The 22872-nt window shown below is 44.9% G+C and overlaps 1 protein-coding gene across 10 annotated transcripts in view; it reads right to left on the reverse strand.

Moving 5' to 3' along the window:
• The window catches only part of LOC146199172 (uncharacterized), a 210027-nt gene that overhangs the window by 35472 nt on the left and 151683 nt on the right, over positions 1-22872 (reverse strand). For 9 of the 10 annotated variants that reach the window (XM_084594635.1, XM_084594630.1, XM_084594636.1 and 6 more), the window contains 28 exons: positions 22660-22818; positions 22387-22559; positions 20586-20719; positions 20371-20501; positions 20083-20286; positions 18949-19142; positions 17940-18061; positions 15679-15815; positions 15447-15611; positions 15071-15360; positions 12805-12923; positions 12616-12698; positions 12309-12529; positions 12078-12205; positions 11247-11326; positions 9436-9527; positions 9260-9345; positions 9042-9139; positions 8706-8896; positions 8488-8606; positions 5976-6100; positions 5681-5851; positions 4183-4391; positions 3452-3582; positions 2707-2825; positions 919-1101; positions 634-844; positions 169-303 (listed from right to left, as the gene is read on the reverse strand). In XM_084594635.1, the coding sequence (XP_084450761.1) occupies positions 169-303; positions 634-844; positions 919-1101; positions 2707-2825; positions 3452-3582; positions 4183-4391; positions 5681-5851; positions 5976-6100; positions 8488-8606; positions 8706-8896; positions 9042-9139; positions 9260-9345; positions 9436-9527; positions 11247-11326; positions 12078-12205; positions 12309-12529; positions 12616-12698; positions 12805-12923; positions 15071-15360; positions 15447-15611; positions 15679-15815; positions 17940-18061; positions 18949-19142; positions 20083-20286; positions 20371-20501; positions 20586-20719; positions 22387-22559; positions 22660-22818 (4210 nt within the window). The remainder of the gene's footprint in view (positions 1-168; positions 304-633; positions 845-918; positions 1102-2706; positions 2826-3451; positions 3583-4182; positions 4392-5680; positions 5852-5975; positions 6101-8487; positions 8607-8705; positions 8897-9041; positions 9140-9259; positions 9346-9435; positions 9528-11246; positions 11327-12077; positions 12206-12308; positions 12530-12615; positions 12699-12804; positions 12924-15070; positions 15361-15446; positions 15612-15678; positions 15816-17939; positions 18062-18948; positions 19143-20082; positions 20287-20370; positions 20502-20585; positions 20720-22386; positions 22560-22659; positions 22819-22872) is intronic. The other variant, XM_084594627.1, reaches the window with a different exon arrangement.

The raw sequence follows: 22872 nt of genomic DNA on the forward strand, positions 1-22872 counted from the left end.
CAGCGAATTTTGTGACAGACGCCTTACGTCATGGACGCAGCGCTATTTCTCCGATCTGGTTTCTATTGCTATCGTATTAAAAAAAAAATCATAATGTTATTTCGCTAACACAAACAACTTGCCAACATTGCGAAATTCAGAAGGATATTGAAGACAAAATACACTTACTTGGTAGCTCCTCGGTTTCTTGAACATCAAGCGTTGGCTCACGATTAGAGGGTTCTAGGAGGTAGAACTGCTCTTCAAGTGCTTTGAGAGGTGAACCACAGAGTACTTGGCCAACCAAGCTTAATGCAGCTGGACCTGCGACGATGTTTTTAATCAGTTGTTATTTGCAAAACACTACATATTCAATAAAAAATATTCGACGAAAAGGACAGCTCCAAAATTGGTTCGTACCGTGTTAATTTTGTTAACTTTTCTGAAATCATTACGGACACCCTTTGGACAAAATTTAATCAAAACGAGCTGTTACTTCGCATAAGTGTCAATTAATAAAACATCACATTCACAACATGGTCTGTTTATTTTAGGATGCTGAATGATTATGTGCACTTCTGATATGTGCATTAGAGTTTCAACACTTTCCTGTCATACAAAGAAGTGTGTTTACAACAAGGACGGCTTTCTTACTTGTTAGCACACTGATGCCATCTTGAGTGATGTTTAGGTCAGACAGCGCTTTTGCCGTCTTTGGATCCAAAGTGTCAGACAGTAACGACAACTTTTCTCGTATCACTGGGACAACTTTAGGAGCCGTGCTAAGTGCTTTCAAAGCGCCCTTAACAATGGCCTTGCTCAAGTTGGATGCTCGTAGGACGCCATCAAATACAGCATCTGCAAACTGTGGGTGGAAATAACGATAGATATGTTACCAATGGTGTGCATTCTGTACTCAAATAGTTAGCTTTCACTTACATTTTTTACGACCTTGGACATTGTAAGTTCTGAAAAAGGCCGGAAATCGATTTCTGAAGACAACAAAGGCGCGCAGTTGTCGGCATACTCTTCTTTATAGGGGCTAGCAGTGACAAACTGGCTTTTGGCAGCGCTGCAAATGGCAGTGGCTATGACGTTGCTGATGGTGTTATTTCCAGTAAGCTGCAGGGAAGGAAAAAAGAAAAATATCTGTTATGCTTTCCGCGTCCCCCATACAGAGATGTCAAAATATTATGTGCACTAGCAAATACACGTTTAATACTACTGTGGAAGTGTTTTTGCCCCCTCACTCAAGCGCACGAAGGCATGATGATATATGCTTATATACTTGCATGTATACATGTCTCAAGCAAGCCCAGACGACCTTAGCTGATAATGGTCTGAACGTAAAATCGGCCGCAAAACTCGTTTTTCCAGCGCATCGCGTGAGTTATTTAGATTGTGAGGTGGACTACTAGTCTACAACACTCGTATATGTCGATGTACGTTCTTCGTTTCGCAAATTGGGAAATTTATATAGTTTATTGATTCGATACTGCCACAAAATAGCCCTATTGTATGCGCTAAAATCGCAACAACACAAATGTGATATTTTCATCCATTCCATTCGTGAGAGGCACTTGCAATCCATTCTTTCGTATCCCGCCTTTTGATACCGGGCCCGGGAAATTTCATTTCTTGGAAACGGTCAAAATAACAGATTGTGGTGTCGGTTGCTGCCTGATACACAGGAACAGCGCCGCAATGACGACTGCACAAAGAGAGAACACAACACAGGCTCAACATCAACATTTACGTTACTAGTGGCAGCTACCGTAGGAAAGGAATACGACGCGGCCTTAAAATGTAGTTGATCCCACATATGAACGACGGCCGCTATACGTAATTAGCGTTCAGAAGTATCGTACGTAAGCATATCGTGTTCAAATTATTTATATTTATTTGTTTTATCCCGCTTTCCCTTGGCTGATAACGTACTGCTCCTCTTCGCAAGGCGAAGTGAGAGCGTGTCCCGGACAATAGCGCGATTTTCGTCTCGCATATAAGCCCGTGTATTATATCGATATTTCACGTGACGACAGCGACGGCCGGTTCTAATGCGTAGAAATAGCCACAATCACGGATTTCGCCGATGTCTGTCCGAAGCCTCTCTCTCCTTTCTCTCTGTCCGACTGAACATGAAGCGTGAAAAAGAAGGTGGCGATGTGCCCGTCATGCTGCTTAGCCAGTGAGGAGGCGGGAGTGGCCGCACATCTGCAGCCAATAAGAAGGTGCGCGTATCAAAATTGCAGCCGCCACCGGGAGGTGTTGTACAGGCGCGTGTTACTACGGATTGAGCAGTCGAGTGTCGCTCGCGCGTTCTTTACGTCGGCATCTTTCCCTTCGCGCCAGTCACCGCACAGCTCAGCGACGAAATAAATGTTTTACAATCCACTTCACGGGCAGCACAAGTGAACGCGGGGTGCTCCCTAGACCTCGGCTTCGCGCCGCACGCCGCACCGTGAAGCTGATTGTAGTCCCCCCCGAGCTTTAACGGAGACTCGCCTTCAAGCGCACCTCATTGGTTTTAGTTTGCCTGTCTTCTCACTAAACTAAAACAAAGCGTAAAAAAGTTTAAAAATGGACGAAAAGTACGTATAGTAAGAGTAAGCAGTGCTAGCGCACCTACATAGCATTTAATTAACTATGTAAATAGGCTCTAATTTTTAGCTCCAATTGAACTGTACGAGTAGCTGTCGCCACTATAGATCTATTCGTGGTCCTCACCTGGCCGATGTCCAGCGGTTGCTTCAACACTTTGTCTAGCTGCTCCTGAGGAAGGTTCAGCTCCCTTTTTATTGTCTTCTTGGCTTTATCTTTATCGGCGAAAGTATCCTGAATGGTGTCTGAGTAATAAGAAAATTGTCGATTTCGTCACATATCCGAAGCTCAGTCAAGAACTAAGCATTTAGTATGTTATAGATATTGCCCTTAAATTATCTGACGTACAACAATCTAAAAAAAAAAAAGGATAGCACAAGATACTGTGCGCAAAGCAATAAATGTAGCGCATCATTTCAACATCACCCCGCCGGGGTGGCGCAGTGGTTACGGCGCTCGACTACTGTTCCCAAGGACGCGGGATCGAATCCCGGCCTCGGCGGCACCTTTTCGATGGAGGCGAAAAGCAAGGCGCCCGTGTGCTGTGCGTTGTCAGTGCACGTTAAAGAACCCCAGGTGGTCGAAATTTCCGGAGTCCTCCACTACGGCGTCTCTCATAGCCTGAGTTGCTTTGGGACGTTAAACCCCACAAACCAAACCAAACCATTTCAACATCATGTTGGCTGTAGAAACATTAGTGGTAAACAACTGTTTTCTCTTTTTTAAGCGTTTAAGGCAGAAAGCTGGGCTATTTGGTGATTACAATAGCCAGGACGAAGCGCTATCATGTCACAAAGCGCTCTTCACTGAGATGCTTGTTCCTGTGCCTTATCTGACTAAATTCTCCAAGGAGAAGAGGAAGAGGGCTTACAAGTGAAGTGGAACAGTCCATTTTCGCCTAGTTTTTCGACGCCCGTTATCCCTCCAGCAATAAGGTTGACGTATTCTTCAATGGAGCCTCCAGGAAACACTGCTTCTATTATCTCGTGAATCTTGCCCAAGCTGGAAGAAAATAATTTTTTTTATGCCCCCTTACAAGAGCATTCAGCATTGCGTTGTATCGGCGCAGTGATCAAGATCAATTATCTGCAGTATCTGTGGCGACAGTGGCGAATGACACCGGCATGGCGATGTCGTCGTTGGCTGTACTTTCCTTCGAGGCCTGATTTTGGTGGACCCGTGACACAGTTCATAATGTTCTACAGCACCTGGCTAGGCTTTTTTTTTTAGTACCACGTACCGTTTCACGCCTATGATTAAAGGGTTGACGAAACATTTACCAACATTTTTGACACTTATATCTCACGCGTTTGTTTTATTTTCGATCGTCGTTTTCTTTCTATCGCCTGTATAAATACTTTACTTGAAAAAAAAAAAGAATAAGCTGCAAGATAAAGACGTATGTGTCGTTACAATGTGTTGGAAGCCAAACTTGCGGTTCAACCCGCTCCAAGAGTTCCTATGACAAACTTTTCTTTTTTCCATTTAGTGCGATGCCTTTAACCTAGCTACCTTGGCGTTCTCTTTAAAGTCGGGTTGTTGCGTGCTCTATAGTTAGGACATACAACGCTAAAGCAAGACTTGTGTGTGCCTGAGTTTTACCTTTTCGTGAGATCCTTGAGGACGCTCTGATCGAGGAGGGTTAAAACTGAAGACAATGTGTCGGCCAAGTTGTCACTCGACGTATCCAACGACTGAGTCTTGACAGACTGCAGCAACTTGGACATTGCATCCCACAGCGAGCTGGCGCCTTTAAGTATTTCGTCCAGCCACTTTGCCGAGTAAAACGCCTTATTCTGTGCAGCAGCCACCTGCGGAAAAAAAAAAAAGAGTTACATTTTTACATTCCATTGCTGAAGCATCGGTGCGCATCAACACGAATGCGGCAGATCACTGCAGCTTGTATTCAATACTTTGGTTAAAAGGCTTCTGAAGCAGTACTAGAAGTAATATTGGTTTGAGGGGTTTAACGTCCCAAAGCAACTAAGGCTATGAGAGACGCCAGAAGTAATATTATAATGCAAGAAATCCATATAGTGGTCTTTGTACGTATTCGAATAAAATTTAAAAGCTTTTTGTGGAACCTATAATTTATAAATATTTTTTTAAAACGTTCTCCTGGCATCCGCTCGCAACCAACTAGGGCGACGCATCCCCGCACGCAAACCTCCCCGATGACGTCATCAGAGCTTCTGGCTGGGTGCGCTCGTTCATCAAACGCTAGCAAGTGACGCGGGCGGAACGGGACACGGTGGGGCGCCGTTGTGACTTTTTCTCTTCATTTTTCTTGCGCGTCGGCGTGCGCTGAGTTGAGGGGCGAGAGGAAGAGCATAATTTTCGATCGCCCATATCTTCGGTGCTAATGAAGGTAGATTAAACGTTTTCGCGTTGCGGCGAGAACTGATGGGTTACCTATTGCCCGTACGCGTTTTCTTGTTTTAGTAAATGTTTTAGTAAATAACTTTTCATGGGTCCTTTAAGCTTCAGCGTAAAAATCCTATACCAGACATTTGCATGCGATAAAATCGAAAATATTACTTTAATGCGATAGCGATGACCCCCCCCCCCCCCCCCCCCCCCCCCTTCCTTTGCTCTGCAGTGTCGGCGTTGTCAGCAAAAAACAAAAATCACGCAAATTGCTCTGTCAGGTGGTACAGCTGGAAGGATGGACTCCCTGACGCAGCGATACCACATGCTGTGACAAAGTTGGGAGAAGCTGCCAACTTGAGTTCATTTGAGGTGGGAAGGGGTGGATAGGAAACAACCTTTCAATGCTTTTGGATGTCGAGTCACGCATACTACTCCTAGGTTACGCACTCACGTTCGTATGGATGCCGGGCTTTATATCTACATAAGATGGTCGCCTACGACCGGTAGCTATACAGCGTGGTAGTTTAGGACTGTATGCTAATAAAGACGTGTGAAATATCGGAGAGGCAAGTTAAGGGGTTGGTAATCAAGTGAGCAAAAACTGCATGTACGCCAACGAGGAATCGCAAGGGGAGCTGCAGACGGGAACCCTTAACACAGCAGCGTCATACCTTTGAAGGTGGTGCTTTAGTGTCCCCCATAATGTATCTTAAGTTCATGCACTTCTTACTTGTTTGCGAATACCAGATGTGTTGAAGACAGATCGAGCCAGCGCATTAGCAAAATCGGCGTGGCATAACCTTTCTTCTGTTTCATTCGACGCGTGCAGCAACAGACGTCTCTCATATCCACTGCAGAGCGCCTCGCGAAATGACTCTTGCGAGAAGTTGTGACGAACGAGCTGCGAAAACAGAGGGAATTAATTGTACAGCGAACAAACCGCATCGCTGGCACACACATACACATGAAGGAGAATTGGACCTCCTCCAGGTTTATTCTAAGAAACGGTGCGAACTTATACATACCCAGTTTAGGTTTAGACGTGTGCTCGTAATGTCATCCTGCCATGAATCACTGGGCCATCCGGTCGCCTGACGCAGAGTTTTGTTTAGCACGTGGACATTGACAAAGTCCGAAAGCGGTGCGTAAACTGAAAGCAACACGTGGGAAATATTTGTTAAGAACACGAATTCTGCAAGAACAAGCACACATGGAACAAACAAACAAAGAATAGCGTTTAATGAGTGTTCGGAAGGCGCCGCTTTATTTGGAGCTTGCACATTCTCTGTATAGAATAAACAACACTGGTGTGATCAATTATTGCGTGAGTTTATACTTTTATTATTCTTTGTTTCCGGCACAATGCAAAAGATACACGATAATGTTAAAGCTTTTGTTTTTACTTTAACTCAATTTACAGTTTTCGTGTGACTGCAACGCATAAATCAATGCTAGTACTTCACAGATGATCTCGTTTTCAGAGTATTCATTACCTAGTCCACAATTTTTTCGTGCATCCATATTTCAGTGGTTTGCAAAACAAACACATTAAATGGGAACAAAGTGAGTGCGATCACATCCAACAGAAAATCCACTGCGACGCCCCGTACGTGAATGGAACACCTCCGAAAAATCTGAAGAACAACACGTTTTTAAAAGCTTCAAACTAACTAACATCCATGTAGAGAATTCGTGAAAATTATGAAGTTTTTCATTTCCCCAACGCCGTCCCGCGTGTATTTGAAAACTCCATGTAACGAATATGTTTCGGCGGTTGACCTTGATATAACGAACTCGCTACGCCGGCTATTTCTTAGCTAGTGCTGAGTTACTTAAAATTTAGCAGTGTTACGCAAGTTTCACGACGATAAAACGCGACATAACATCAGAAGACCGCGTCTACGATCGCAAAGAGCGACCGCAGTTGATACAACGCGGCGTGCTTCAGCGCCGGCGGCGCATCTACGTGGCAAACTCAGCAGCCTCCTCTGCTCTCGCTTTCGGCACTTCGCATTACAGTAGCTCACGCTTAAAATTAGAGAAAATTAACAGGAAAAAGATTGAAAGGCATGGGGTGAACAGTGTGCGCCCACTGTCGTCAAGCGATTGCTGGCGAGATTTCGGCGCTGATAGCCGTCGCGCGTTGGTAGCGGGAACAGCGTGATGAGTCGAAGGTGGCGGTCAGACCGCGAGCTATCTAAATCCCTTCAAACTTCCAAGTTCGAGGGACTTTAGAGCGAGTGGGATTATGCGTGAAGACACAGGCAAAGGAAGCAGGCGCCTCCTCGTCTGGCGGCGCAGTGACCGCGCGCGCTCTCTCCTAGCCCGGCTATGGGGCCTCCTCCGGCAGACTCCTCCTCCTCTAGCCCCCTCTCCCCGCACCCTTGTAGTCGCTTTGTGCGAGCCGCGGCGGATGTTGCTGCCAAAATCATGCCGCGCTCTCAGCGCGATAGCGAAATCTTTCATCGCTTCTATAGCTTCAAACAATGGGGATTTTCTGTAAACACTTTCAAGGTAGTTTTCTCTATGTTTAGTTCTCATTTTGGTTTTCATTCTGACATGTCCTTTCGAGCCTTCAAACGAAAACTGAATATAACGAAAACCTCGATATAACGAAAAATCGTGGCCTTTTTACAATTTCTGTATAATCACGTTTAATTGTATTGTAGCGGCATATAGAGCTAAGTGCACTCGCTTCAAACTCTAGATCGCTTTTACCGAGGTCCAGTTTGATCGAGTGAATACAGCCGAAGTTTTTTTTTTTTTTTTTCCAAATATCTTCTTAGCGCATTTTGAAAGACCGTGAACGCATCTTAGGACACGAGTAGACACTCGGTGAGAGGTTGTGGTGAGAAAATAGAGAAGATAGTGACACGAATTACGTGGCTTAGACTCAGATAAGGTCCAGAGATCGGAGCAAGGAGCGGCATTCACCGAAGGGTGAGATTCAAACTCAACGCGCGTCTGCACCGACGGTAGAACTGTACGCTTTGCAAAGCTCGCTGCCAGGCTTGATACGATGCCGGAAAGGTACGCGGAAAGCTATCAAGATTTAAGCATTCTTTGCACAGGCGTATGAAATGCAACAGCGTTCCAACTCTGACAGAGGTTTTCTAGCTCCCTGCCATATATTACGCGTTAGAGTGTCTCATATGTTCAGTTTCGAAAGGACCGTGGTAAGCTTTTTCGTCTAAAAGGCGAAATGACAACAAAAAAGGAGATTATTTCTCCAAATCAGAAGCGCTTACCTCTCACACTCATACAGCATCAAAATAGATTTTGCGATTCTTGTTTGTAAGAGTTGTCATTTTTGCGAACTGACTCTAATTCAGCGCAATGGACGGAAACCTTTTATGCGTAGGGCGCTAATGGTTACCATTAAAATGTTTTTTTTTGGTCCCATGTAAAATTAGCCTCGGAATTCGAACAAACCTGGTTGACGTTTTGTTTGAAATCACCGCTGGTTCTTTCAAAATGCTAACCACTGAGAAGATTATATGTGCAATGTAACGAAAACAGGCGAGGTGTTTAGCTTACCGGGTAGTTCGCTGATGACCTTGTTAATGAGGAACTGAAATAGGGACTCATCTTCGCTGCTTCTCTTCAGAAAAAGCTCCTTCGCCAGGTCAAACAGATGTTTGGTCAAACTTATATATCTACAAAGCGACGGAAAACAAACAGGGACCACAGTGAGTATGTTTGTTGCCGAGCTGCTGCGGTTTTGGATTCTTGTCTATGTGAAACGTGAGAAGTACCTGTCGACGCTGTCCTTAAGTATGCCGTCGTGGTACTGGTCAATGCAAGGCTCAAGTTTCTTGTATTTGTACTCTTCAGTCAGCTCGTCAACGTACATATTTACAACCTTTCCCAAATCTGCTAAAGTTCCGGCGATGGTCTTGCATTGTTCTTGGCGAGGCGAGCTGGGATACTTGATGGCAATTTGAATCTGAGAGATGCATAACAAAATAGGAGGGATACACGACCAGTGAAACATGAGATTTGTGAATATAGCTTGTTTCAGGGCATTCAGAGCACTTTTTGTTTCAACCAGAAACAAAAAAAAAAACAATTCGCTCATCAGCATAAAATACCTTGGTGATGAAACTTCGGATGCCAAGTCGATGAGAAACCCACTTGTAAGCATCCGTAGCAGTCCTATTTGGAAGTGCACATATCAACTCTTCCGGATCTGCAATAAGAAACTTGTCCTAAGCCGCAAGGCACAGTCGTGCCCTATTGCACAAAGGATAACAAGCAACTGAAGTGCTTTGTTATGCCAAGTTGTTCATACGCTCATCGCAATTGTTACCTGGGAATCTTTTGAGGAGTTCGGACGTAATGTCTAAGATGACAGCGTATGGGGCACTTTGGTTTTGGGCACAGAAATAGCCATCCCTGAAATGGAAAAAGAACATTAAAATATACGATGCTGAGGGCTGCATTTTACTGATTTGAGGAAAATATTTAATAAATATTAAAACTTACGTCACATTAAGCATGAGGGACAAAAAGCGAACAAGTTCCGATGGGCGGTGAAAAGACTTCTCTGAGACGAGTTGCCTGAGTAGCCGATCTTCCTGCGGACAAAACGGGGATTCAAAAAGACTGATACTTTGCCTGAGTACCTATACTTCTAGAAACAGAAGCGCCTTTACCAGGTTGTTACAGCTATATCGAGAGTAGGCTTAAGCCATACGTGTGAAGGAAGCCAACAGTCACGAAAAGCAAGGAAAACATAGAGGAATGTTTTCGATTTCCTTCTATTTTTTTGTTTCTGTGCCATTTATAAACGGGAACAAGGCAGTCATTTTATATCTGAAAGTCATTTGATTAAAGAATACAAGAAAAATACATCCACTTGCCACCGGCGCCGGCGGCAACCGAGCCCACGACCTCCGAATTCCGCGTACGGTGCTTTACCAACTTGACAACAGGGGTGGCTGTCGTCTTCTACATTCTTGGGTATTAATCAATGGTAGCGTGTAATCTAACCCTCGTCTATAGCGGCGGATGTAGTACGTCCTGTATTACTGGTGTCACATGTACCGTGATTGAAACCTGTCGAAAAAGAAGGGCGGGAGCTATGCGAAAACCCAGTGATGCTACCTATATGACATGAAAGCTGCCATATCTGCCGCTATAAAAGGGGATAGCGCTGGCGAACACACATAAAAGTTGGGTCACACAGTACATAAATACCTAGAAAAGCAGACCAAAGAACCGCCGCCGTAGCTAAGTTAGCAGGGCAACCTATGTGAAACTCGGAGGTCGTGGGTTCCGTTCCCACCGGATGCATGCGGTTGTTTTTGTCATATTTTCTAAGCTTAGTTCGTTCTTCGTAAGAAAGCGCACAACACACCGCACAACATTGCGTACAGTATAGATTGCTGAGCCGCTTACGCGCCAAATATGTTTCCCCGCGAAGCTCGGAGGATTGTTCAAGACTCGTTTAAAATGGGAACTTGAGTACTCGGATCTTTTCCGTGGCACCAGGCAGCAAAGAAACCAAAACGGCAGAGATTTAAACCTATTTGAACCTGGTTATAAGGAGAGAAAGCCCCCACCGCCGTGGTGGCTCAGGGGTGTCGCTCAGCTTCCGAACCTGACTACCCTGGTTAGAACTCGACCGTTTCGAATCCGCTCCGATATTTTTTTTTTTTAATTAAAGCACCACCAAACTACCAAGCCCTAATTTAACCTTACGAGACCTTGAAGTTCAATTCCCGACACCCGGCGAACTCGTGAATTGCAGCCAAGGGAGAGAGAGAGAGAGAGAACTGCGCTCTCTGAAAACTGCGCAAATGTAACTTTGCTTTGGCTTGTTCATTTTGTGGTCCAACCTTTTCCAGGAAGGAACGTCCCGCAGCGACTCGGGCTATGAGACGCGCCGTAGTGGAGTGTTCCGGAAATTTCGACCACCTGGTGATCTTTAACGTGCACTGACGTCGCACAGCACATGGACGCCTTTCCGTTTCGCCTCTATTGAAAAGTGGCCGCTGCAGCCGGGATTTGACCCCGCGTCCTTGAGTTTAGCAGTCGAGTGCCGCAACCACTTAACCACAGCGGCGAGGCCAAATGTAGCTTTGTTAGACCATGTTGTACCTTTTGTGAGTGTACGTTGCGCGTGCACTGATTTACACGCCCGTCGGCAGAGCAGACGTGAAAGCTATGCCGGGGGACCTCATGGTGAGGTTACTTTTTCGCATTATTTTTTTTTCTCTCTCTCTCTCTCTTAATGCTGGGAATCGTTGTAAATAATCACGGTTAATCTTTCACATACGAAAATTGGCACTTACATTTTCTAACAGTTGAAATCCGACGCATTTCGAGCATGAAGCCGTTCTGTTCGCAGCGACGTAAGCATTTTCTGAAGGCACTGCGCACATAACAAAAAGTAAGCTATATTGAAAAGTGACGTCATGAGTGACGGCTTAAATGCCATCACTTCAACGAATTGCAGCCCTGTCACACTCGATGGAAAATCAAACGTCAAGGAGCATGTCGAAATTAGGAGTAAAACATTTACGATTGTTTTCACATATGGCAAGGATTTATGTCGTGTATACGAAATATCGATAGCGTGCTTATAATTCAGAGGAGAAGTAAAATCCCATATGTTTACCACGATAAAATAACAGAATCTTTATTCGCACCCTTCACATGTCGTGTAAATGGTTCATCGCGCGCCCCGAGAAGTGACACACTAAGGCATCTAGTATGACGTGACCTATTACTTAAGGGCTATGAACTGCGCATTGTGCAAGTTCTAACTAGAAATATAGCTAGCATGCGTCTACATGACATGTTTCTACTCTCGGACGTGCTAACAAGCGCCCTAACGCGCTTTCTTGAAGCGAGGTGTATCTGCTTCGCAGCTACATGGCTTCTTTTTGTTAGATGGCGTCGTGTCCACCTTCTTCTATGCGCATCGTGCTTCTCGAATCCATGTTCGTTGTATAATGCGACACGCAAGCAACGTAGCGAAGATGTTACTGATGGACAATGCCCGGTGTAAGCAAAAAATGCACTTCTTTAAATGAGTCATTGTTAGCTGTATTGCTTACGAGCCGCACGTTCTTGCAATCCGCCACAAACGAAGCGCGCAAAAGTGAGCAAAATATACTTGCATTGCTCAAAGTAGGAGTTGAGGCTGGCAGCGAGATCCAGAATATTAGGGAGCGCAGAATTCCAGGATGGAGCATTGATCGCACTCTGTTGAACCATCCACATCATGCTCAGAAAAAGGCGCATTGCGCTGAAAGGAAATGTTTTAACATTTGTAATTTATTCTATTATTCTTAACATATGTTATGCACGATCGTCGTTGTTGTTTTTTTTTTTTTTCCTAGTTTAATTACCTGTGCATAGGCCTGTTTGCGTAGCCATCAAGAAAGCTTGTGACGGCCGTGCTGACTTGATCATCGTTTAAGAGTCCCACTGTGTCATTGCCATCTGCGTGGTAACCTGCGGCCATGTCTTCAGCAAGTCTGTCCATTTCCTCCAGCGCGACAGCAAGTTTTTCTTCTGATAACTGCTCAATCCACTCAATTTCTTGACTGATACGGTCTCGAGCCTGCAGCTTCAAGGAAACAAAATGTAAGCCAATCCTGACTTGGCTGACATTTTTGTAATTTTTTGTTTCGTCAAAGAGAATGAAAAACGTACCTGGCTTTCGTTTAACGCTTGCATAGTTTTCTTGTATTCGTTCCACTTGTCCATGGTAAAAAGGCTGACTAGCAAGTCCGAATCTGAAGGAATAAATAAAATATTTTACCATTCCTTCTAACATTTGTTTTTTTTTTGTTTGTTTGTTTTTAAGCCTAATAGATAGCTTGAAGGCATAAAGGAAATTACCTTTAGTCCTTGACTGCGAGGCAAGAATCGCGTAGTAATGAAACCTCCGTAACTCTTCTGACAGTTCGCTGGCACTTAGCTGCCCTCTTGCCAGCAAAAGCTTCGTGAACTTGGACAAACTGTAAATACGAGTAATATAATTTATCACGCCGCATTGTAATCTACGCAAGGCTATAAAATAATTGTGGTCTATATAACGGGCTTCGTTTGACACTTTGCAAGGCTCTAATAAGGACTAAATCTGAGGACTAATCGGCATGCATTTCTCGCACGTGTAAAATATAACTGTGGGATGATACCTGCACACTTGCAATGTACCACAGTTTACGTTGTTTTTCGACTGGCCTTTTAGAAACACGGCAGAAGATTGGCTGCTGCGTATGACCAGTATTACTCAAAAGTTAGTGCGTTTTTGTTAATATTTGTAACCTATGAATGTTTACTTTGAAGCTTAGACGCCACTGTCACAAGATGCCCGGGAAACGAGGCAACATTCTATCATGTACAGATATATTTCAGAGCGCTCTTCCGCTGTGCTAAGCGGAACTGTGTAAATCATCGGGTTTAGCCACTCAGTAATGTATTTAGCCTAAGCTTCTAGCATACGTTGAACATTTCACGATCGCCCTATGTGAAGGCATACATTCGATAAAGAAAGCTTTTATATTGAACCTGTATACGTAGTTAGTGAATTGGTGGGCCTTGGAATGTAAATTTTTTGTAATTTTCAGTTTGAATTTTACGCTCTTTTTATATCATTGCTAGTTTAAGTTCACATTTCCACCTCGTCGCGCCTCCCTTCTCCACGCCTCTCCGAAAAGACGTCATACACGATGCTGGTTTTCGTCCTTGGCGCAAGTGATACGAAAGAAAGCGAAACGCTTTGCGAGCCTGAGAGGTGGTTTCAGCACAGAGAGCCGGCCCGGCGCACTATTTCTGGCAGCCTCTCTTCATACTCCGTGCAGCTCCGCTAAGACCATATCACACATAGGTACGCGGCCGCCTGTGGAGGCTGTAATAACAAGGAAGCCTCGACGCGCTTCAGTGGCGTCCGCTTTAGAGAGCGGGATGTCACCATACACCAGAGTGTTCAACGGCGCGTGCTGCCATTTCGAAGATTGCAGCAACCGTTCTCACAATTGTTACTCTTCTGGGTGCACCACAGCATGGGGTTGACTGGGCTCGTGTCATCAATTTTCAGTACAGCCACCAGGGCGCGACCGGGATGCATCGGGACGGGCTCGCATGTTCTCTTCACGTTTACGTTAAATTCTTGTCACACTGAAACTCCGCGGCTGTCAGAGATGAAATCCCTTCATTTATGTCACGTGACTGCGAGGGGTCAATCACTGCGCACCATTCACAGTCGTCAAATTCAAAACTGGCCCTTTGACGTTGCCGTTGTTGATGCTGGAATATTTGGGCTCCTACTCGGCCATCGGTATACGGTGTTGAGTGATGTGCTGACGAATGCAGCCGTTGCTGCATTCGTCAGCACATCACTCAACACCGTATACCGAAGCCCTAAACAAGAGTTGAGGGGGAACCTCAGTTCGCAAGCGGAGTCAACGTTTCGACAAGTGGACTTGTCTTCGTCTGGCCGCGGCTTACATGCTGAAGTTATATACAAGTGACGTGCCTTTAATTTTCTGCCACATTGAGCAGTAAACAAATATTTTTGCCACAACTTACGTTTCCCAAGCTGTCTTGTCGTCCAAGAAACCCAGGAGGCGTGCAGATGAGAACTGAATGCTATCGCGTTCTCCTCTAAGGAGTCTTAACTGGCCTCATAGTTTTTGCTTGATCCTCTACCATGCACGACTGTAAAAATGTTTATGGGATGTGGATTCGTGGAAAAGAAAAATTCATTTCTGCGTTGCTTCCTTGGTCGGTAAACTGGTATCCTTCTAGAAAATGGATCACTATGTTCCTGCATGCTTTAATGCTTTTTTATGTAATCGATTTGCTGGATCACACAGAAAAAAAAAAAAGAACAATTCGTAGATCCGCACCTTGCAAACGTTTGTCTATGACTGTACATGCTAAAAGTCCAGGGTAGAACGAGAGAAAGAAGATGACTGCACAGTATGAAAGAGCCCTAAACAAGAGTTGAGGGGGAACCTCAGTTCGCAAGCGGAGTCAACGTTTCGACAAGTGGACTTGTCTTCGTCTGGCCGCGGCTTACATGCTGAAGTTATATACAAGTGACGTGTCTTTAATTTTCTGCCACGTTGAGCAGTAAGCAAATATTTTTGCCACAACTTACGTTTCCCAAGCTGTCTTGTCGTCTAAGAAACCCAGGAGCTTCCTCATTTTGACAAGGGCGATAGTCCCCTCTTTCAGGGCATCTTTGTCGAGTCCGTGCGCGTTCAGCAGTGCATTGTTGATGTTGAGCGCTTCCCACGGAGACAAGAAAAAGAAGTCACCGCTCGGAGAACGTTGCGTATCCGTGGAATTCATTAGTGAGCCCTTTTTGGCTGTGAGTCTCTTTATCAAGTTGTACATTTCCCAAGCAAAATGCTTGGCATCTCGAGACGATTCCCCATCATCCGCCATCTGAAAAACAAAAAGTGTCCCCTTCTGAAATGCTGAAATCGTGATTGCTCTGCTGGAAAATGAGGCCTTTTTGTAAGAAAACTCACGCTGAAGTCTGCGGTAAGCTCTTGAATGATGGCGGTGAAATTTGTTCTGCACACTGCTTGCTTGAACATGTAGTTTTCGAGATCACGGCGCGGTGTTTCCGTATCGACCCATTGTTTGCATATCTGACCCTGAACTTGAAAGAAGTTGCCAATAGGAGAAGCACCCTGCAAAGGATTAACAAATATACTATAGTACACTGAACGTTTCTTTTGACATTTTATGTGGTTATACCTTGGATTTTTCCTGAATTATCAGTGATGACATCATTGTTTCGGCTGCTACTGGAAGCATTGGAAGCCACGTGTTCAGGAAAAGGGCCGTGGATGTCATGTTACTAAATGCATCTTCAACTGATATCACCGAAGATCCTGAAAAGTAGAGGAATGCTGCGTGTCAGGTACGTCTGTCCGTGTTCAATACTTCACAGTGCGCACCCCGAGAGGCGCGCGACATTAGCGAGTTTTAGAATAGGTAAACTCTATCGGTTAGGGGGATATGTTAACTGCGGGGCGACGTTGCGTACGTGCGGAATGCTGCAGTAAAAGGACGGGGGATCAGCAATCACTCTAAGCATATGCACTCACGCCCCGCTATTCCCTTATTCTCCTAACCGACCGGATCCTCCTATTCTAAAACGCGCTCCTAGCACGCACTACTTGCGGCGTTAGTGAAAATATATATATATATATATATATATATATATATATATATATATATATATATATATATATATATATATATATATATATATATATATATATATATATATATATATATATATATATATATATATATATATATATATATATATATATGCTGCCTCTTCCGTAATCGAGAGTAGCTGCAAGTGTGAAGTGGTTACGGACATAGCATGTTGTCGAAGGGGTGAGCAGTCTTTGGCTGTCGCGTATAACTCGCAAAACGAAAAACGAACGCTTTCCGCGGGGCGCTTTCTACCTCTCCTTTTATCGGGCTCCATCGCTCGTGTTAAGCAGCTATGACGGTGACCGCATTGAAATGCAGAGCAATGAAGAAATGTACGTGGCCATGACGTGAGGCACGCCTGAGAAGAATCTAGAAGGAGCGCGTTCGAGTGCGCCCCGAGCGTGTATACATCCGAGTCTTTAAGGGAAATCGCCATGAGTTGACGCCACAGCACAATGATAGACTTGATTCCTAATTCCCGAACGCGGTTTGAACGCTACAGCCTCGAACTTTGGCGTCGGGCCATGTTCTACACGCGTGGGTGTGTGTCACCGTGGCTGGCTCCATTCTTGGGGAGGGTGCAAAAGCCTTAGCAGAGAACTCGTCTCGGTAAAATTTGCTCGGTGACCGGATGTAACGGTTTTGGCTCTTAGATGAAGGGAAAACAGTGCCCGGATGATGGCAAACCGGTTCCCGGATGACGGGAAATCAAGGCTCGGATGCTGACTCTCCGCTTTTGGCTCGACGTCACCTTAAGGTCGCCGATAATGGGAGCTAAAAGCATTTCGTTCTTAATACGGCTACTGCATCTTAACTGGAACCGACATCATGATGGCCAGGAAGACAGCACCGCCAAACGCGCTATGTTGAAAACAGGCGCTCCTGCCACGCATTTTGGATTTCGTGCCCTTGTGAAAACTGCACGCCTTCAGGTGTTCCTGCTGACGATCTACCATTTTTTTTTTAGTTTTCACAAAATAGCAACCGTCTACCGCACTGAGCCAAACTGAACCCTCCACTGTGGCGTCCCCAGGCTTGAGTCGCCCATAAACTAAGGTCACTCACTCACTCACTCACTCCCTCACTCACTCACTCACTCACTCACTCACTCACTCACTCACTCACTCACTCACTCACTCACTCACTCACTCACTCACTCACTCACTCACTCACTCACTCACTCACTCACTCACTCACTCACTCACTCACTCACTCACTCACTCACTCACTCAATCAATCAATCAATCAATCAATCAATCAATCAATCAATCAATCAATCAATCAATCAATCAATCTTGCGAGAATCTAAAGTTGATAACTTTTTCGGGACCCTACTATTGCAGCGAAATAAGGCTTAAAGGCCGACTACGGCGCGTTTTCTGTCTCGTCAAATTTCACTGAAACATTCATGCTAAATTCCTCACAGTAGTCTGGTCCTTTGTGCCAAATTTTCCAACGGGGCGACGTTTCGTTGTAGCGCAAGACCTCCAATTTCGTGGCCTTAATTGGAGAAATTTCTACGGGCAAACTCGCACAGGTGACGCCACGGTCTGTCCTGACGGCGTCGCCTGGTCAGAATCCGGTTTGGGTTTCCTGGTTCCTGCTCTCTTAAAACACTTGTACTCATTATTTAAACAAACTTTTATATAACAGAGAAAAACTATTCTAAGGAATGTGATTTGAACATAAACTCAAATAGTTGAAAAGGCCCCCGGGGCTGTCCTTCAATGTGCACGTAAGATAAAAATGGTTTTCAGCGTATGTCCAAAGAGTGGGCGTATACCTGCCTTTATACTGCCGGGTCATCGTTTGTACCAGGTATTTAAGTGCTTGCAAGGCATGGTGGTAACTGTTGCGTGCTTCTGAGCTTTGGAACTGATCTTCAAGTAGTGCTGACCATGTTTCAATCCTGCAGGTTCAGAAAAAATATATTCATGACGCAGTGCATAACAGCACAGTCGTACACAGATATGTCGAACTCACATATGTCGAACTGTCAGAACAAACTATTGAAAATCCCACGCACTGTTGTTCGCTTTCATCGAACTCGCGTTCATCGGACCATTCCATAGATCGAAGGGCGTGCCGGGCTCCTGCAAGTAGCGCTTCTCCTTACGATGCTCTTCTGTTATTTTTCGCGCGCGGAGTGTGGACAGCTGCGCGGCCTTGGACACATGTGCTGCTGAACAGCGCAAAGAGGCGAACGAGTGATGTGCTTGAGAGTAGTCTCTGGTGTCTTGCCCTCATTTTCCACACAACATAGCTATCTCGCAGTATAACCAACCTAACCAATTAAAGCCTTGCGGCGGTCTCCTGGCATGCTTTGCAACGCTCGCTTTGCTGCAGAATGATTTTATAAACCAATTGTACCTTAATTTTAACGAGGCTCTCTTGTTTATTCAGCACTGACTACAAGGCATGGCATCTTATGACTTGTAGGGGATAGTTGCAATGCGGCGTCCGCTGCGGCTCCGATGCTAAACAGGGTAATTTATCCCAGCAACGCCTAGGGCATGATGCGCTTCCCGCATTACAACGGAATGTCGCTGCTGTAGAAGCGCGTCACTGTCGGGTGCATTATATCCATGCTTCTAGGTTACTGATATGTTCGAGTGATCGCAAGTGATGAAAATTTCCGGAGCCTCCGAACACGGCGTCCCTCATAGCATTAGCCACTTCGGGACGTTAAACCCTATAAACCATTAACCAAACCATATTTTCTTCATCAATTGTTGGTTTTACTTTGCTCAAGAAGATATAAAACCCGTTAAATGTATATTTTTTTTTTATACTCACTTCTTGAAGTCCACTTTGAGCAATCCATTACTCAGCTGGTTGACGAAAGATTCAATCAGTTCCTTCCATTTTGCAGCCGTCAAAAACGGCACATCTATCGCCGCCGTGGATCTGTATGATTCGGCCAGTTCGTCATAGATGTCCATGCCGTTCTCATAAAACTTATTCACTTCACCTGGATCCACTGGGTTTACCTGTAATAACGATGGTGAGCCTATTATCCTCTTCAGATACGTTGATCAGGTTTGCTCGGTCTCAGTGGAGTGTACGTTTAAAAAAAATCGCTTCATCAATTGGGAAAGTGCGCCTCTTTACGATTTCCGCTTCCACCGGAGGTCAGTTTGGCATGTCTCGCTAATTTAAGAAATTTTGTGCAAGCCTCGCCAGACAATACGTTTCTGCTGATTGTTGTTGTGCGCACCGAATTGCACTGCGTGGTCGAGGACACTTTCCTTATCGTAACTGGCAAAGTTTGCAGAGACTCGCACCTACCGCGTAATTCGCCCTTCATAAACGGTTGCAAATCGAGCGAACGTATAAGCATTTTTGGGAGTTAGTTCTTACAACGAATACGAAAGTGCGTAAGTGTGACATATGAGTATAGTAACTGCCTAGTGAATATTAGAATTTGTACGCACAATGTTTCATGAAACCTTTGACCCTATATGGTGAAAATATCTTGACACGCTTTGCTTGATCAAAACGTTTGTGATTTGTTTTGCAAATTAATTCGTCTTTCTGCGCAGTTCTGCACCTCTGAGTGAGAATATGTAATCAGCTGTAACGCGTGCATGTGCGCTGATCGAAGCGTGCGCCAATAGGCTACCGGCTAGACGGAGACAGGCCTTTCAACTGCTCACTAAACCTACCGGCCCAATTTAAGTAAGAAGGCGCACCGCATTTCCACTTTTATTCCGAGCCGACAAATCGTAGTTCTTCTAACCAGTTTTTTTCCAAGGACATTTCAATAGCTCTGACAAGTGGCACTAATTAAAGCTGGTTAATTTAAGGAAACTCGATTATTTTCGTAGGCTGGCGTAAACACAATCCTTAGCATATATATATAGTCCATTACTTCTTTTATTGTTAGCTATATCCTTAGCACCAAACGCTTCATGCAACTAGCACACTCACCTGGATTTCACCACACTTCGATTTTAGTTCTTTAACCGTGTCCGAACCGCTGAATTTACAAGCTAGGAGATGAATAGCATCTGTGGGAACAGTTTCGATGTTGTTGTCTATGGCGAAGTACTTAGGCCATTCCGTTCTTCGGAGCGAACAAAATCTTTTTAGACCGTCTCTGGGATCCGCGAGGTCGGTGACAATTGCTTTCACCTGAAAGGCAGAAAGGTGATGTTGCACTGCGATCAGCGCCTCGCACGTGCAGATAAACAGCGAAAGTTAAAAAGCAGGTCGTACACGTAACGGTTCCATAATCGTGTCGAAAGTGACATCGGCGATGTCTAAGCTGGCATTGAGAACTTTCAGTATTGCGTACAAATTCTCGTTATTTCTGTTGTTTTCCATGAGTTTCTTCCATTTCAGGTTCCCTGTTGCAAAACAAATATAATGAAATCAAAGCCAGCTCTATTTGCTGTGATGCGTACTCTCGCTATTACAATATATATACGTACAGAAAGGAGCTTTCAATCTGCACGCAGTTTTCGAAGCCGCCTTGAATATTGACTCGAGTGCCGTAGTGTCATTTTCGAAGACAACGGTGATTCCTTTAAGTGCGGCCATTACCTTGAGCCGATTTGCAGATGACCTGAAATCAAAAGGCATCAAGTGTGAAGCACAGTTTCACTGGCAATGCCGTTTTATAAATGAACAAAGTCATTAATGCTTCGCAGCTCAGCAGCGTACATTTCTCCGAGGCGGACTCGACAGTATCTCCTCCATTTTTTCCCCTAGCCTCTCAATGAAAAGGCACGCCTTTCCTCCTTCAAAGCGTAGCGTAACGTTAGGCGACGTAGCATTAACTACCTCAACCTAATCTAACCTGCATGACGTGGCTGCAGCCGTTACAGCAATACCTCTACTCGCATGAACGAACCCTGCCTCTAAATTTTAACCGTCGGCAGGGCACAGGTAGAATTAGAAGGCGATACGTGTTCCATTGACTTTTTTTTTAAGATTTTTTTTTTTTCAAAATTGAAATGTTTTAAAGAGGTTTCATAACGCACAGAGGAAAACAAACTTTTTTTTTTTTTTACTCGTCCATCCTTCTATCCATCAACCATCAACGAAAGCACGCGGTCAGCCGCGACCATGAGGCCGGTTTTCAGCATCGTTTTGAAAACAATGTTTTTAGATTAGCTTGCTGCTATCACGTGTCCCAGTGATCTTGCGGCAGTGATCGTGACGAGATAAAGCGAACATACTGAGCATTAAGGCTATCACAACTAGGCGCGCCGGCCAAGTCGCCGACGACCCATCCTGTTAAGGGTGCTACGCCTTGGCACCCTGACAAGTTCGACCACTACCCCAGGAGCTAAAGTCAAAAGATAAACACGCCGTGATGTTATCGCGGCATAACATCTTGGCGCACTGCCCAGGAATGCGCTGTGGTCTGCGACTACGGCGGCGAGGAACAAAGGGACGTGCTTATGACTAACGCTTTTTTTTTTTTTTAATTCGCAACGACAAAGGCAGAGGCTGGGTTTATTGTGCGAGTGGGTTCATTACGCGAGTAAATACAGTATTATCGCCTCAAATCATATTCATTCGATGTAATTAGGAATGGAAATAGACTTAACCTCAACGCCAGAAGTCTTCAGGTTAGCGGCTATAGAGGAGTTTGAAACCTCGGTTGAAATCTTGGTAACTGCAAGGCCTTCGCATGGTTTGAAGTAATAATCATCTTTTATTGCCGACCATATAACTACTCCATATCTTTAGTGATGAAAATCCACCCTAGCGTACTCTTCCCCTTACAGGGAGTTACTAGAGATACTACTTCTCTTTTACTGCTTATATGTTTATTAGTGTTTAGAGTGTGCGAAAATTGCCTTCCGCGAATTCGCACCTCTCCTCCTCCTCCCATCACAACGGAGAATCTATTCTCGAAAGACTGAAATACGCCTTGTGCGGCACGGCCTATTTGCGGCCCTTTTTCGGCTAAACAAGGTGATGTGAGAAACCCACTTTACGAGCATTGTGCCCCAAAGAAGCCGAACACGAAGCAAGATAAAACTTTGTACCCATTATAATCCGTTGGGTACCCGGTTGTAGTGGGGATCGAACCCCGCACCTTCCGCAGACGAGGAGCACGCTCGAACCTCTAGTCCAATAGGAACGAAACCGGCGACGTGAAGTCGAGCGTCTCGTTGTTCACTATCATTTTGCTTTATTAATATGCAGTGTGGCGAATGCTCAGCTTGACTGCAACAAACTTGCGTTAAAACCACCAGCATTTTTTTTTTCATCCCTTACCTGGAATCCCAGAAGTTTTTCGAAAGGTAATTCTGCCACTGGGTGCTGTTGAACAAACGTGAAGCTCCCGACTGAGGCTTTTCGCTTTGCAGTAGCTTCATTATGTGTTGCAGGGTTTCAAAAAAGAACTGCGGCTGGTCCTCCTTCGGAAGGGGCGTCTTGGCGTCGTTCTTCTGCAAGAGTAAAACGTACACATTTACCATCGTGCGAGAGGATGTAATTTCGTAACACTATGAAAAATGCAATATTGACTCGACGCAGGTTCTCACGAACCTGTAGAACTTCGTGGACGCCGGTGAAATTAATGGCACAGAGGTCTTGGATAGCCGATGTGGCAATGTCCACTTCGTGAATAGGCACAGTGAGGTAGTCTTGCACTCGGTTATTGCAGAAGTCACCAATAGCGTACTTCTGCTTCAGCAGATAGGAGATCTGTGGTGGGCAGTGCAAAAAGAGCGGGTCACGCTTTCGAACGGTGCCTGTTCC

The sequence above is a fragment of the Amblyomma maculatum genome, chromosome 2 (assembly GCF_055883805.1).
Source record: "Amblyomma maculatum isolate TAMU_Amacu chromosome 2, ASM5588380v1, whole genome shotgun sequence".
NCBI classification, from domain to species: domain Eukaryota; kingdom Metazoa; phylum Arthropoda; class Arachnida; order Ixodida; family Ixodidae; genus Amblyomma; species Amblyomma maculatum.